Below are 12,700 nucleotides of genomic sequence, written 5' to 3'. Positions count from 1 at the left end.
GATGACGCAGGCCAGACTGGCCGAAAGATTCAGCGGATACCCCACTTTCTACGATCCAGAGGATCGTTGTGAATCAAAGACGAGTTCAGGCACGTGCAAACCAGGCGAGCGTCAAAAGGGCACCAAACACAAAAGCCGAATAATAAATTTGAAAGGCAAGGAGCCCGCTTACGTGAGCTCAGTTGGTCTGTGTAAAGTTAGTCATTTGGAAATACCCGCATGCTTCTTCCGAGATCATCCGTCGAACATGTCCAAGAATAAAAAACATATTGTTAAGAAACATATTAAATCCTTTTCTTTCCAACTATGTTAAACTTGAATAAAATTATTTTAAAAAATTCATTTGATTATCAAATATAAGTATTTTTATAATACAGCAGTTTAAAGTTTTATTTATTAAACCGTGAAAGGTTATCAAAAGTTGATAGTTGCTACATCTTTCCGAAAAAAATGATCAATTAATGATATCAAAATGAAAACGTTTTGTATATTCATTTTTCCGTATTTTAAATCGATTTAATTAAGCAACAAGACTCTATCACGAATGCTGCACCTTCAAGCGGTCTCTTTTTCTCTTTCTTTCTTCCTTATCCATCATTACGCAACTCAAGATCGGAGCAGAGCAGGCAGATATAATATACGACTGAAGTATCAGCCCGAAAGGTAGTGGCTACGACGATGCTGATGGAGGAGAGGTGGTGGGAAAAACACGCGGTCGGTCCAAACTCCGCCAGAGCTGCATGTAGTCGGCGAATGGAGCGGAGAGCAACGCGAGGACGAGTTCGTCTCCGAATTTGAAGTGAAAGCATACGCGTCGAAAACAGAGTGCTCAAAAATCGTCCAGTGTAGTTTTTTATCGTTTTCATCATTTTCTCTTTTTCGAAATCACATTCGCGAGCGTGGGTTGGGGCTTGATCTCTTCGTTTTAATTAAATATCACGTTCGTCTGAGTGCCGATACAATTGAATGTGAAATGTCATAAATTTAAAAAGAGGAGATTACATCGATGATGAATTGATGAATTGTGGCCATTAATAAATTGCAGTGATAGGTCGACGCAGATTGAAAGCATGTGTAATTATTGAAGACATTTTTAATAAGAGGTAAGAGATCTTTATATAAACAAGAGTAACGAAATTTTAGTTTCTGCATAAAATTATATAATAAAATTTCATTTGTATCTAAACAAAAGTTCGTATGTTTATTCCATTATGCGAATATGATAACTTTTTTCATTAAAAATGCAGCATTTCTCTTATAAATTTAGAAATAAAATTACAAAAGCAGAAATAAAGAATATAAAGAATTAAATTAAAAAGTTGAAAATAATTGGAGAAAGTGATAATTGTCTATTATAATCATAAATTATTAGAATTATCATTTTTAGAATTCTTATATTGAAAGAGAGCTAACACATGCATAATTTAAACAAAAAATAATTATTGAAATATAAATTACTGTCTGCTATGCAAATAAGTTTTTACTCATTAAATATCTTTCTGCAAGACTTTTTTTAATTTGTTTTGTATTATACAATATCATAATTATTCAGCGTCATAAATGATAAAAACGCATAAAAGTTTTATGATCATTCGTAAAACTCTTCTGCAAAATCCGTCTATTGTACAAACTGTAAACGTTATGTCAGATAATCTCAACGCGCATAATTCGTACTTCAGAAGCCTTGTCAGAAGCTTAACGTCTGCAAACTGCACGTAGATACGGACAAATGTAATAGCATTGTGTACACTCTAAATTTTTTGGAGTGAAATTTCACTCTAAAAGAGTGAAATGTCACTCCTAACGAAAGTGAAAATTGCGCCAGTCCAACAGGAGTGATTTTTCAGTCCAAGGAGAGAGTGAATCATTCACTCCTTAAGTAGAGTGAAATTTTCACTCTTAGAGAGTGAAAATTCACTCCAATTGGGAAATTATTTTCAATCTAACGAGGAGTGAATATTTTCACTCTCTTGAAAGGAGTGAATAATTGACTAAGTAAATGCTAAAAGTAGTTGAGTCAAATGTTGCATTTTTTTACTTTTGTATAAAATTTTTTATTGAAACATTTATGTTAAAAAATACTGTTTTAATAAAAAACATATACAAAAAAGTAAAAAAGTGTAAAATTTGACTTTAACCACTTTTAGCATTTACCTATTCAATTATTCAACCTTTATATATTATAAATACGGAATAAATTTTTCTTAAAGGAAAAAATAAAATTATGCAGTCAAATTTTTTATATTAACATCTTTTATATTTTTAACTTTAATATTTAAACATGTTTTATATGAACTATATGCATGAACAATACATAAAAGAATATATATATATAATATATAAAAGAACAAAATAAATTTTTAAATTTATTTTTATGTTTTTAATTGTCTGATGACGAGCCTTTTTCATCATTGTTTGATGCATAACTGAAAAAATTATCTTAATTTAATATATTAGTATTTTGTGTGTGTGTGTGTGTGTGTGTGTGTGTGTGTGTGTGTGTGTGTGTGTGTGTGTGTGTGTGTGTGTGTGTGTGTGTGTGTGTGTGTGTGTGTGTGTGTGTGTGTGCGCAGTTCAGATTAATTATTGTATATAAAAAATACCTTATATCCTCATCGCTATCATCAACAGTTTGCGTTGGTGTTAAAAGATTATCAATATTATTTAAACTTGTGTGTAACGCTGTGCAACAAGCACGTGGTTCATTTAAGTTCATAATGCACCCGGTTACGAAGTCATAAAAATTAATTAAATCAGATGCAAAATGAATGTCAAAACAATAATGAAATTTGACAAGAATATCAAATGCTGTCATTGGATCATCGCTCACTGAAATTAAGTGTCCATCCGTCTGAATAAAAAAATTTCCTTTTTTTTTTTGACCAATCATGTTACATATTAAAAAGGGCTGTACGTTTTTTGATTTTTTTTGTTCTATCTTGTCTGTATTATAAGACAATAAATCTTCTGATGTCTGCAAAAGAATATGTATAATTATAGATTAATATATATTATGTGTGTGTTATATAATAATTACGTAATAATTCGCGGACATTATTTTTTTACTCACATGAATGAACCGCAGTAAATTTGTATTTGGGATTTCTTTACTTGCAAAATTACATACAGCCGATTTTAATTTTTTTTTTGTAGGTTTTAAATTCTCTTTCTCCTTAAAAAATAAAATTATTATTATTATTATATATGAATATAATATATTATTAAAAAAAAAGTTATAACTAATAGTAATAGTAATAAAAATAACGTGAACAAAAGTATTAAACTTATATTATTAAAACTAATAAACTTACAGATAATTTTTTTTTCATATAATTTGGTGTTGGTAATAATTCGGGCAGAAGAACAAGAGCTTTTAAATTATCTATAAAATATATGGCAAATATATAAAAATTAAATATACAGACAGAGAAATATGTACAAAAAGTATCGAAGGTATTTTATAAATAATGTGCATTGTATATATATTATTACCATTATCCAAATCTGCAATTTTCTCCAATAAATTGGGTTTATATATAGAACAGAACTGCAAAATTCTAGACGCGTAAAATTCTGGAAATTTTTTCAACAATTTATCTTTCCCGGGGAACATTGAAATAAATTCCCTGTGTATCTGAAATAAAGCATAAAATTATACCTTAAATATAATTTAGTACTTTCACTTCTATTAATAAAGTAAGATTTTAAATTTATGATAAAGAAATCTACTGTAAATAATTCGATTTCTCGATTAATTTACCAATTCACCATGATAATCTTTAAATCTGGGATATTCCTTTAAAATATCCGCTACTGTGCACTTAGAATCTCTAATTTTTTGTTGCCTGTTAGGTCTTGTTTCGTCCATTAACATAGTGATAATTTGTTTATTTTGTTCAGTTGGCATTTTTAATACAAGCTCCGAAATCTGAAAGTAATATAAATTCTTTACTATTTCTATTCTTTGAAAGTAAGGAATTCTTTACATATATATACTGTGGTGTTAAAAGGGAAATTATTTATATATTTGTTATTTCTGTTTTTAATATATTTTTAAAATCTTATTTACCTTTATATTAAGCATATCTTCATCAAGATATATTTCATTTATATCCTTTTTTTGCCTTTTCATAGCATTTTCTACTCGGTTCGATGGCGAAGTCTTTGATCTTTTTTTATTCGAAGGACTTAATCCTACTCTCATAGTTTTCAATCGATATTGAATAAAGCCGCTGTTGGTCTTTTTGTCAAAAAAATGCTCCTGAACATGTACATATAGTTATTTATTATACATGCACAATATATTATGTCAAAAATAATTTAAAAAATGTACGTACATATCCTTCTGTCGATTGCGACGATCGTAGTTTTGGAAATGCTGTTACTATTTCTTTAGCCAATTCAGTTTTTAAATCGCTGGATGGATACCTTTTAATAAGAGTAATGAATATATATATATATATATATATATATATATATATATATATTATATATAATGCGTGATAAGAAATATTCAGAAATTTTAAATATATATTTTTTTAAGTAGATGAAATTCTACAAGTGATATTATTAAAACTAAAACGAAACTTACATGTCATTACTGATCTTGACGATTTCTGCGCAAACTATTCTTATTAACTCTTGACGAGCTGTATTGTCTACTATGCCAGTATCTAGCGTACGTAACAGAGAAGATTTTCTTGTTTGTTTCGCATCATGTGCTTTTACCCAATCGCGAACATTTAATCTACTTCCTTGATTATTGCACTATTATCAGAAGTATTAAATATGTATATATATATATATATATATATATATATATACACACACACGTACACGTATTTTATAGTATTTTATTTTTTCAAGTAAAATTGATGAAACAATAAATATTTTAAATGCATATATATAATATTTACATAAATTTAATTTTATATAATGCATTCAAATTAATGTTATATTGTATATATTATATATATTATATTATATTATATTATATATATATTTATTTATATTATATATACCTTCTGAACACTATGTTTCTCTCTATTAGCAAATGCATCATTTGGAAGTTTGCAATTACTTGTTGAAGCTTCTACTTCGGTATTTTCTGCTGGTATTACATCAATGTTGGAAACTTGCTGTATTATTTCACTATCTTTCTCAAATGTATTATTAATAATAATAAAGCCCTAATATATAATTTAAAAACATACAGATATATAGTGAAGTATTATAATACATTGCAGTATATATACTGCAAATGTAGAACATATTATGTCAGTATAAAAGATATCATCGATCAATTATTTCTATATACATATATAATCAGTAATTCAAAAAAGACATACTGGATTTGCTATATTTATCAAGTTTAAAATCCTCTTTCTTGGGCCTATCTTTATTTGTAATTCTTTTAAATCATTTTCCGTCAATGATAGGAATGCTGTACCATCAACACATTCTCCTTAAATTATAAGTAAACAAACATTTTTAATGTATGCAAATATGTGTGCGTGCGTGCGTGTGTGTGTGTGTGTGTGTGTGTGTGTGTGTGTGTGTGTGTGGATATACATTACATGCTAAATATATATATATATATATATATATAATGTACATGCTTATTAATATATAGTTCATTCACACAAAACAGTCTATGCTCTTTTATTATATTAAATTATATTGTATAATATTTATTATATTAAATTATATTATACTCTTTTATTATATAATTATAGTTATTTGATTATAAAATCATATGACGGAGAACTATGTAACAAAAGTTTGTTTTATAATCTAACCACAAAGAAAATGGTTTCGAATCTGGCAGATCGTCAGTATTGATCAATTTATAATCTACAGAACTTTCACAAACACAATAAGCATTTAAAGATTCTTGCAACCATAATGTTTGCCATATTTCACACCACAAGTAAACTTTATCATTATTCAGTATTATTTCCTTAATTCGACCAAATAAAATATCTCCATTGTCTGTTTCAACACCGCTATCAATGGCAACAAATAGTCCATTACGATATTCAATTTCATGTACTATAATTCTGTTTAATTTAAAAATGTAGTTATCATTTTCTAATTCGAGTTTATTAAGTTCAATTCTACTAAGAGCATGAGCAACTTTCACATATTCGCGTTTCGAATATTCAAACTTATTACTCTTCAACAAGCTTTTATCAGTTCCCCAAGTTGCACATTGCGAAATTTGACATATGTTAATCATTGTTTTAGTAATATTTTTATAATTGCAACATATTGCACCATATTTTTTTAATAACCGATGTTTTGCTTCGAAACGAAGACAGTGTAACCAACGTAGAGGCCCTGAATTACGAATGCAATCGCAATAGTGACTTAGATGATGGTGCTTATTAATTGGGTTAACATCTGGAAACAATTTTCTAAATAGATTGTCATGTTCGATAATCAATTCAGATAAATATGGCAATATTGATAACTTTAATTTAGGGGAAAATACTATTTCTGTAATTCTATTTAAAAGTATTATTAGTCTCAAATATTCATCATCTTCTGGCACTTTATCGGACACAATGAATGGAAATACTCTCATCAAACACCATGTTTGAACGGCTGTTTGCGAGATTTTATGGTCTTTCAAATTACTTAAAGATGCTATTGAAAAATTTGCAGATGGTTTATTTTTTTGTTCTGGAAAACCATACTTAAATAGATGAATTCTATTGTTAAATGTGTCCAGTTTCAAATTATATTCATCATGTGTAATGAAATGATTTAAAACCAGTTTCAATTCCATTGGAGCTATGCCTTCAAAAATATCGTGCATAGGATCAAATACAAAATTTTGTGTAAAGTGGAAGTAACGCAACAAATGTAGGGCACTATTTTCTTTAACTCCGGATTGTTTCATCGCATTTTCTACATCTTTTAAATTTATTTTTTCCATTATATTTTGTACTTGATTATTGTGCAATTCTTTTGTGCGAGCTGCTGCAGGCAGGTTTGTATTATTTTTAAAATCATTGCGGTTTATCATGCACAATCTGCAGAAATGTAGAGCTGCTGGATTAAGAAGTCCAAATAATTGGTGCGCTGCTAGTCCATCAGTGCATACAGCAGCAAGAGTAGCTCGAAGGGTCCACTCTACTCCGTTAAACATTGTGACAACGCCATTATCACTTTCCAGAACTTTCATATCTTGCAAAAATGGTCTTAAAACTGCTGCCATACCGTACTTGTCAATATCAGCAGTATGACATAAGGCAAGTACGTGTATTGCACCTAATGATGAATTAAAGTATTGTGGTAAATTTTGTACAACAAAATAAAATGCTCCTATTTTGTGTGGTTGAACTCTTGAACCAAGAGGATTATTAATGACAATATCATCGTAATATAATTGAATTCTAAGCGCGTTAGGGTATTTACGAAAATATTCATGCGTTTGAAAACTTTGGCCATCTCTAAAATTAATTAACCAGTCATGATCAGAAATTGTCTCTGAATTAATATATTCACGTACATCATTATGAGACATAATTAATTGCAACGTTTCGATTATTGATACATATTGCATAGTTTCATAAACTTGTTTTTGTTCCCACTCTTGTTTACATCTATTAAATCGCTGATCTATTCTATATCCTAACGGTATTTCACGTGGTTGAATATACTTGTAATTCCTTTTTAATACTTCAATCTGACCTGGCAAGGTATCCATATTTTTAAATAAATCATTACATTTGAATTTATTTAACAACGTTTCAACTGTAGAACTTTTTACATCAATATCTTGGGATGTACAAAAATCTGTTACTTCGTCTTGTACAAAATCGAAAATATTAGAAACAAAAATTTTAATTGCTGTCATAACTTCTTTTAAAGCTGCACCAGTAATGGAAGAAGAAGTTCTTAAAGTAGATATCATTTTAGCTGCACAGGAAGATATGTCGTGTTTTAATTTTAAATTTTCAACGTTATTTTTGATTCCTGATAAATCTATACATTCATCACGAGTTTCAATATCTGGAGCCACTTCCACTTCCATGGAAAATTCATTTTCAGTCTGGTTTATGGTTTCATTAGAAACAGACAATGGAGAACAAATCGGATTTACAATATGGCATTTTTTTATATGTCGTATAAAGGAATTGTATCTCAGAAAATGTCTGGTGCAATTATCTTGTTTACAAAAAAATCCCGATGCTTTATATTTAGTTAATAGTAACGCATGATTCCGGCGAAAATGAGTTGAAAAATTTTTAATTCCATGAAACGCTTTCTTACATTTAAAACATATAAGTTTATCCATTGTATTTTAGAGGGATTAAAATTTAATTTTTAATTTTATTAACAAGACAATTTTATTTATAACTTAACACTTACGCTCTAATATTTCTGTCACCTCTTTTTGTATCCCTTGCATGCATAAATATTCTGCTAGTTTAGCAGGATTATTTAAAGTTTCCTGAAATTTTTAAATTTATGTTTATTAAAAATATATAAATTTTATTCAATACATTTATAGGTTATGTCAAAATACAACATATTCTTTTGCTATTTAAATGTTCTACTTTGATAGACTTTTCTGTGAAAAACAATACAATTAAAACCCACATACTAAATGCGACATAGAAATATACTTACCGCTGGCAAATTGTATTTCTCTGGAAAATTCATACTTCTAATATACACAGTTATAACGAATGATGTACAACTGCTTCATATACGATAGAAACTTCGTATTGATGGTTCGTACAGAGCGCTATTAGAGTACAGAAGCTATATAGAGAGATACAAGAGAAACGTTCGTTTATCTCAAATATAATTCCACATACACAACATAAATATAAATCGATGCCGATGTTACGTGGCGATGAAGAATAAAAACAGACTGCGAAGCGCCGCGCCCCCTGTCGCTGGTTCTTCCGCAGAATCAGTCACTCTTATTAGACTGAAATGTCACTCTTTAGGAGTGAATGTTGATAGACCATTTAAATCACTCTTACAGTAGGAGTGAGTTTGTTCACTCCATTGCAAAGAGTGAACTCATTCACTCCGTAAGAGTGAAAAATCACTCTATTTGGAGTGATATGCTATTCACTCCAGCAAAGAGTGACGTATTTCACTCCAAAAAATTTAGAGTGTAGTCAGATAATCTGGCTGCGATCAACTTCATCGTAACACGAACAGTAATGTTGATCAATTAATACAGAACGTTATTAATTCGATCCGGGCACTGAAGACGTCGTGAATCGCGCGCGCTCGTGTATAATGCGATAAAATGTGTCGCGTATAGTTGCTCGTCGATAACGAGTAGTCTCACCGATTAATAAGATTAATTCGTGAACGTTACGGCAAACTGCAGAGAGCTACTACGTCAATTCGATATATGAGATTTACGTGCTGATGTATCATCAATAACTAAAGAAATGCGAAATGCCGACTTATAAAAAATGTCATTTATTTTTATGAAACAATATTTTACTCTATCGAATGCTGTAAAAAATAATCATCTAAAAATAATGCCAATAAATAATATGAAAATTTAAATATTGAAATATTGAAATGGATATATTGATTATATTTTCAACTTTCCTGTAGATTTTCTATAGTTTATATCAATAAAAATAATGTTAAAAGTTATTATACATTATTTCATTTTTATATTATATTTTTTGTATTATATTTTTATATTATAATATAATCTTAAATTTTATACATAAAGTTTACAAATGCAAATCATCTCGTACGATATTCTGTGTAAAAACGGAAGAAATACAACACGATTAGTCTAATTAAATTGCATTAATTAAATTGTTAGATCGGATTAGATCCAACTGCAGTTCATCCAATAAAAATCTAATGCTAGGAAAATAATTATAACGCAAATGTGCAATAATAACGATAGATGAAGGAAAGAATATTATACCTAGTTAAAATTCAATTGATTAAAATAATTGTACTTCATATTAACGATAACGCTTCAATTTTAACATCCTCTTCATTATTTTAAAAGTTGATTTAATCATTGTTTGCATAATAAATTAATAAATAAGCAAATAAATTAATCAGATGAAAGCAATTTGATTTATACAAGGAGAGAAAGAGAAAGAGAAAGAGAAAGAGAGAGAGAGAGAATAAAAATTTTAGACTACCCTGAAAAATGTTAACAGCGCGATGATTCTGTAAAATCGAACACCGAAGTCTAGAAGATTGATTTAGGAAGATACGAGAAATGTTAACGGCGCGCTTGTATCGAACGGACATGATTAATTTAAAGTGACTTTGGCACGAGCCGGTAAGACTGGCGACTATCGCGGGGTCATTTATTAGTCCAAAACATGCTCCGTCCGCAACGTGCATCGGAATCGATCGAATCGCAATATCGGTTTGCGTCGACGATGGTCGCGAACGAACGTCGACACAGCGCGATGCATCATTAATTCAGTATGCCGGCTAAGGTAAAAGGAATGAAACGGAGGAATGCACGCAATCGCAGTTCGAAATGTCATACTCGGAGGATATATGCGTCTGTGAGCGCAGTGCGTCTCCATTTAACAGATTCTCCATTTAACAGTAATTTTAAAGTGATACGAGAGTGAGCAATATTTCGACCATAATATTCCGTGTCCGGTAGTTTCGATGCTAAAAATTTGCGAGGGCGTTGTCAAATAAAATGCACGCATAAACGCATTTGCCAAATTTTACAGATCGAGTGATCGTAAGCTGAGTGGAAAAGTTTTCAAATATTTATAAAAGAAAAAGGAACTCATAAAAAAATGCGACTTTGAAAAAATTTTTATAGATATTTAATTCCGTAAACAGCCATGACCACACAAAATTTTCTTCGGTTTATGATAACAAACGGAATAGAATTATCAAAGAGCCACTAATATTGATGACGAGGTGTTAATGATCATGGAATTAATGATCACTCAATTGTCTGTATGATACAGCGCAATGGTTCATGAAAGTGATGCATATTCATTGAACATCCACGAGCTCGTACTTCATCACGTTAATCAGCGCTTTCGTATGCTAATCGTCACTACAAAGACATGAATGGTGTTCTATTTCGAGTTTTCTGATTTCTTCCACAGCCGAAGTCCCGCTTTGTTTAAGTCCTTTGTTTAATTCCCGTTAACTTCACGAATTTCATTTTACGGCGCTTTACTGACGAACAACGAGTCAAATACATATATAAATATATATCAAGTTCAAAATAAATCACTTTTTACCGCAATTTCTTGTTCTATCCAATATGATAAAAGATAGAAACTTTCATTCTTCTTTATTCTTTTGTTTATTGAAATAAAAATAATTCACTGATCATTTACAGTTTAAAGCAAGATGAATTAATATGCTAAAAAATTACTTCTTTTCTTTCCTTTAGAATATATTAATAGGCACGAGAACAATGCAAAACTTATATTAATAATTTTATTTTTTTTTCTCACTGTCATTTCAAATTATTTAAAAATATATTAGAATATATTATAAATAATTTCTTCTTTAATACCGTTATAAATATTCTTTTAGAAGCAAATAAATTCTTTTTGAAAACTCATATCAATCAATTAGGTAATTAACTCGAGTATACTTTCCTTTTTTTTAAACGAAGAAAGGTCACCTAACGCATTTCGTGATCCCTATCGCAAAAAATGACACGTCCCTCTAATTGCGAGTGATATCGATCGTTGATGCACACCGCTGTAACAATGCATGAAAACGATACGGCAACTACAAGGATCGAGTCACGTACACAACCATGTCGTTAATAACGCCATTAGTCGAGACACCGTCACGTTAGTAACTGACTAATAGCTAGCAGGAGACACTTCGGTCTTCTCTCCTTTCCCTTGACTCGACTTGCCTGTCTACATTATACCAAACTTAATGCCGTTACCATGAGAGACATATTCTTTTCTTACATAACAATCTCGTTCTCCCTTTTATTATAATTGATTCATAGCGTTTAAATGATTCTGCCTGAATTATTGCAAGAAATAATTTTACCTTTCAGAAATATCATCATGCTACGTAATATGTGTATAATATGGTGTCACAGAAATTCAAAATTAATATGAAATATCACGTCTCAGAACGTTATTTCTCAAAATGTTTAAACAATTCAACAGTGTTTGTTAAAAATTTAATCTTTATCACATTTGAATGTTCCAATAGTAATTCCCAATTTAGAAATGACACCAGATTTTCACTCTGTAGATGATAAATTTTTTGTAAATGCAGAAATAATACTTTTATCTTTGTTACTTTTGTATAAGTATTCAATTCAAAAGAGATTAATGTTTTATTCATATAAAGCAAAAAATTCCTTGTATTTTTGTCCAACTTTTACAAAATGGAAATATAAAAGTAACTTATTTTTGTGATAAAATTTTTTGTAACAACGTTTACCAACAAAGAAATATGCGTAGATTGATTTGCAGCAGAATATAATTAGAAAAAAGCACACATGTATAATTCGATCTAAAACTTAGACTAAATTGAATTGCGAGAGATATCCATTGTGACTAAATATAGTATTTAATACATTCGTGTTTCTCTTCTCGAGAAATAATCTCTTTTCACAAATTGTAATAAGTCAATTATCCTATATCATATCAACGTTTATCAGTAATTCAACGAGACATTGAAATAAAGACTTTAAAAACATCCTGGATCGAATTACGTATTGATAAAA

General features: G+C 29.6%; 2 protein-coding genes across 5 annotated transcripts in view; one reads left to right on the top strand and one right to left on the bottom strand.

The window, feature by feature from the left end:
• The window catches only part of LOC105835774 (serine/threonine-protein kinase par-1), an 87,849-nt gene that overhangs the window by 30,622 nt on the left and 44,527 nt on the right, over positions 1-12,700 (top strand). The gene's annotated exons all lie outside the window — the stretch shown is intronic.
• On the bottom strand, positions 568-11,460 carry LOC118645304. 2 transcript variants are annotated; one of them, XM_036286141.1, is made up of 13 exons: positions 8,641-11,453; positions 8,380-8,461; positions 5,349-5,464; positions 5,022-5,189; positions 4,592-4,767; positions 4,338-4,428; positions 4,070-4,261; positions 3,761-3,928; positions 3,493-3,634; positions 3,312-3,382; positions 3,071-3,172; positions 2,604-2,974; positions 568-2,426 (listed from the first exon to the last, which is right to left on the bottom strand). In XM_036286141.1, exons 1-13 carry the CDS (start codon positions 8,671-8,673, stop codon positions 2,381-2,383), a joined length of 1,758 nt encoding a protein of 585 aa, XP_036142034.1. In that variant the 5' UTR covers positions 8,674-11,453; the 3' UTR covers positions 568-2,380. The 2 variants fall into 2 exon arrangements, with proteins under 2 accessions (XP_036142034.1, XP_036142033.1); XM_036286140.1 differs by lacking the exons at positions 568-2,426; positions 2,604-2,974; positions 3,071-3,172; ... (6 more) ...; positions 5,022-5,189; positions 5,349-5,464 and having other exon boundaries at positions 5,603-8,461; positions 8,641-11,460.

Source organism: Monomorium pharaonis, chromosome 4 (genome assembly GCF_013373865.1).
Source record: "Monomorium pharaonis isolate MP-MQ-018 chromosome 4, ASM1337386v2, whole genome shotgun sequence".
Taxonomy (NCBI): domain Eukaryota; kingdom Metazoa; phylum Arthropoda; class Insecta; order Hymenoptera; family Formicidae; genus Monomorium; species Monomorium pharaonis.
Note: the sequence above shows the minus strand (reverse complement) of the source record. Positions and strands in the feature narration are given on the sequence as shown.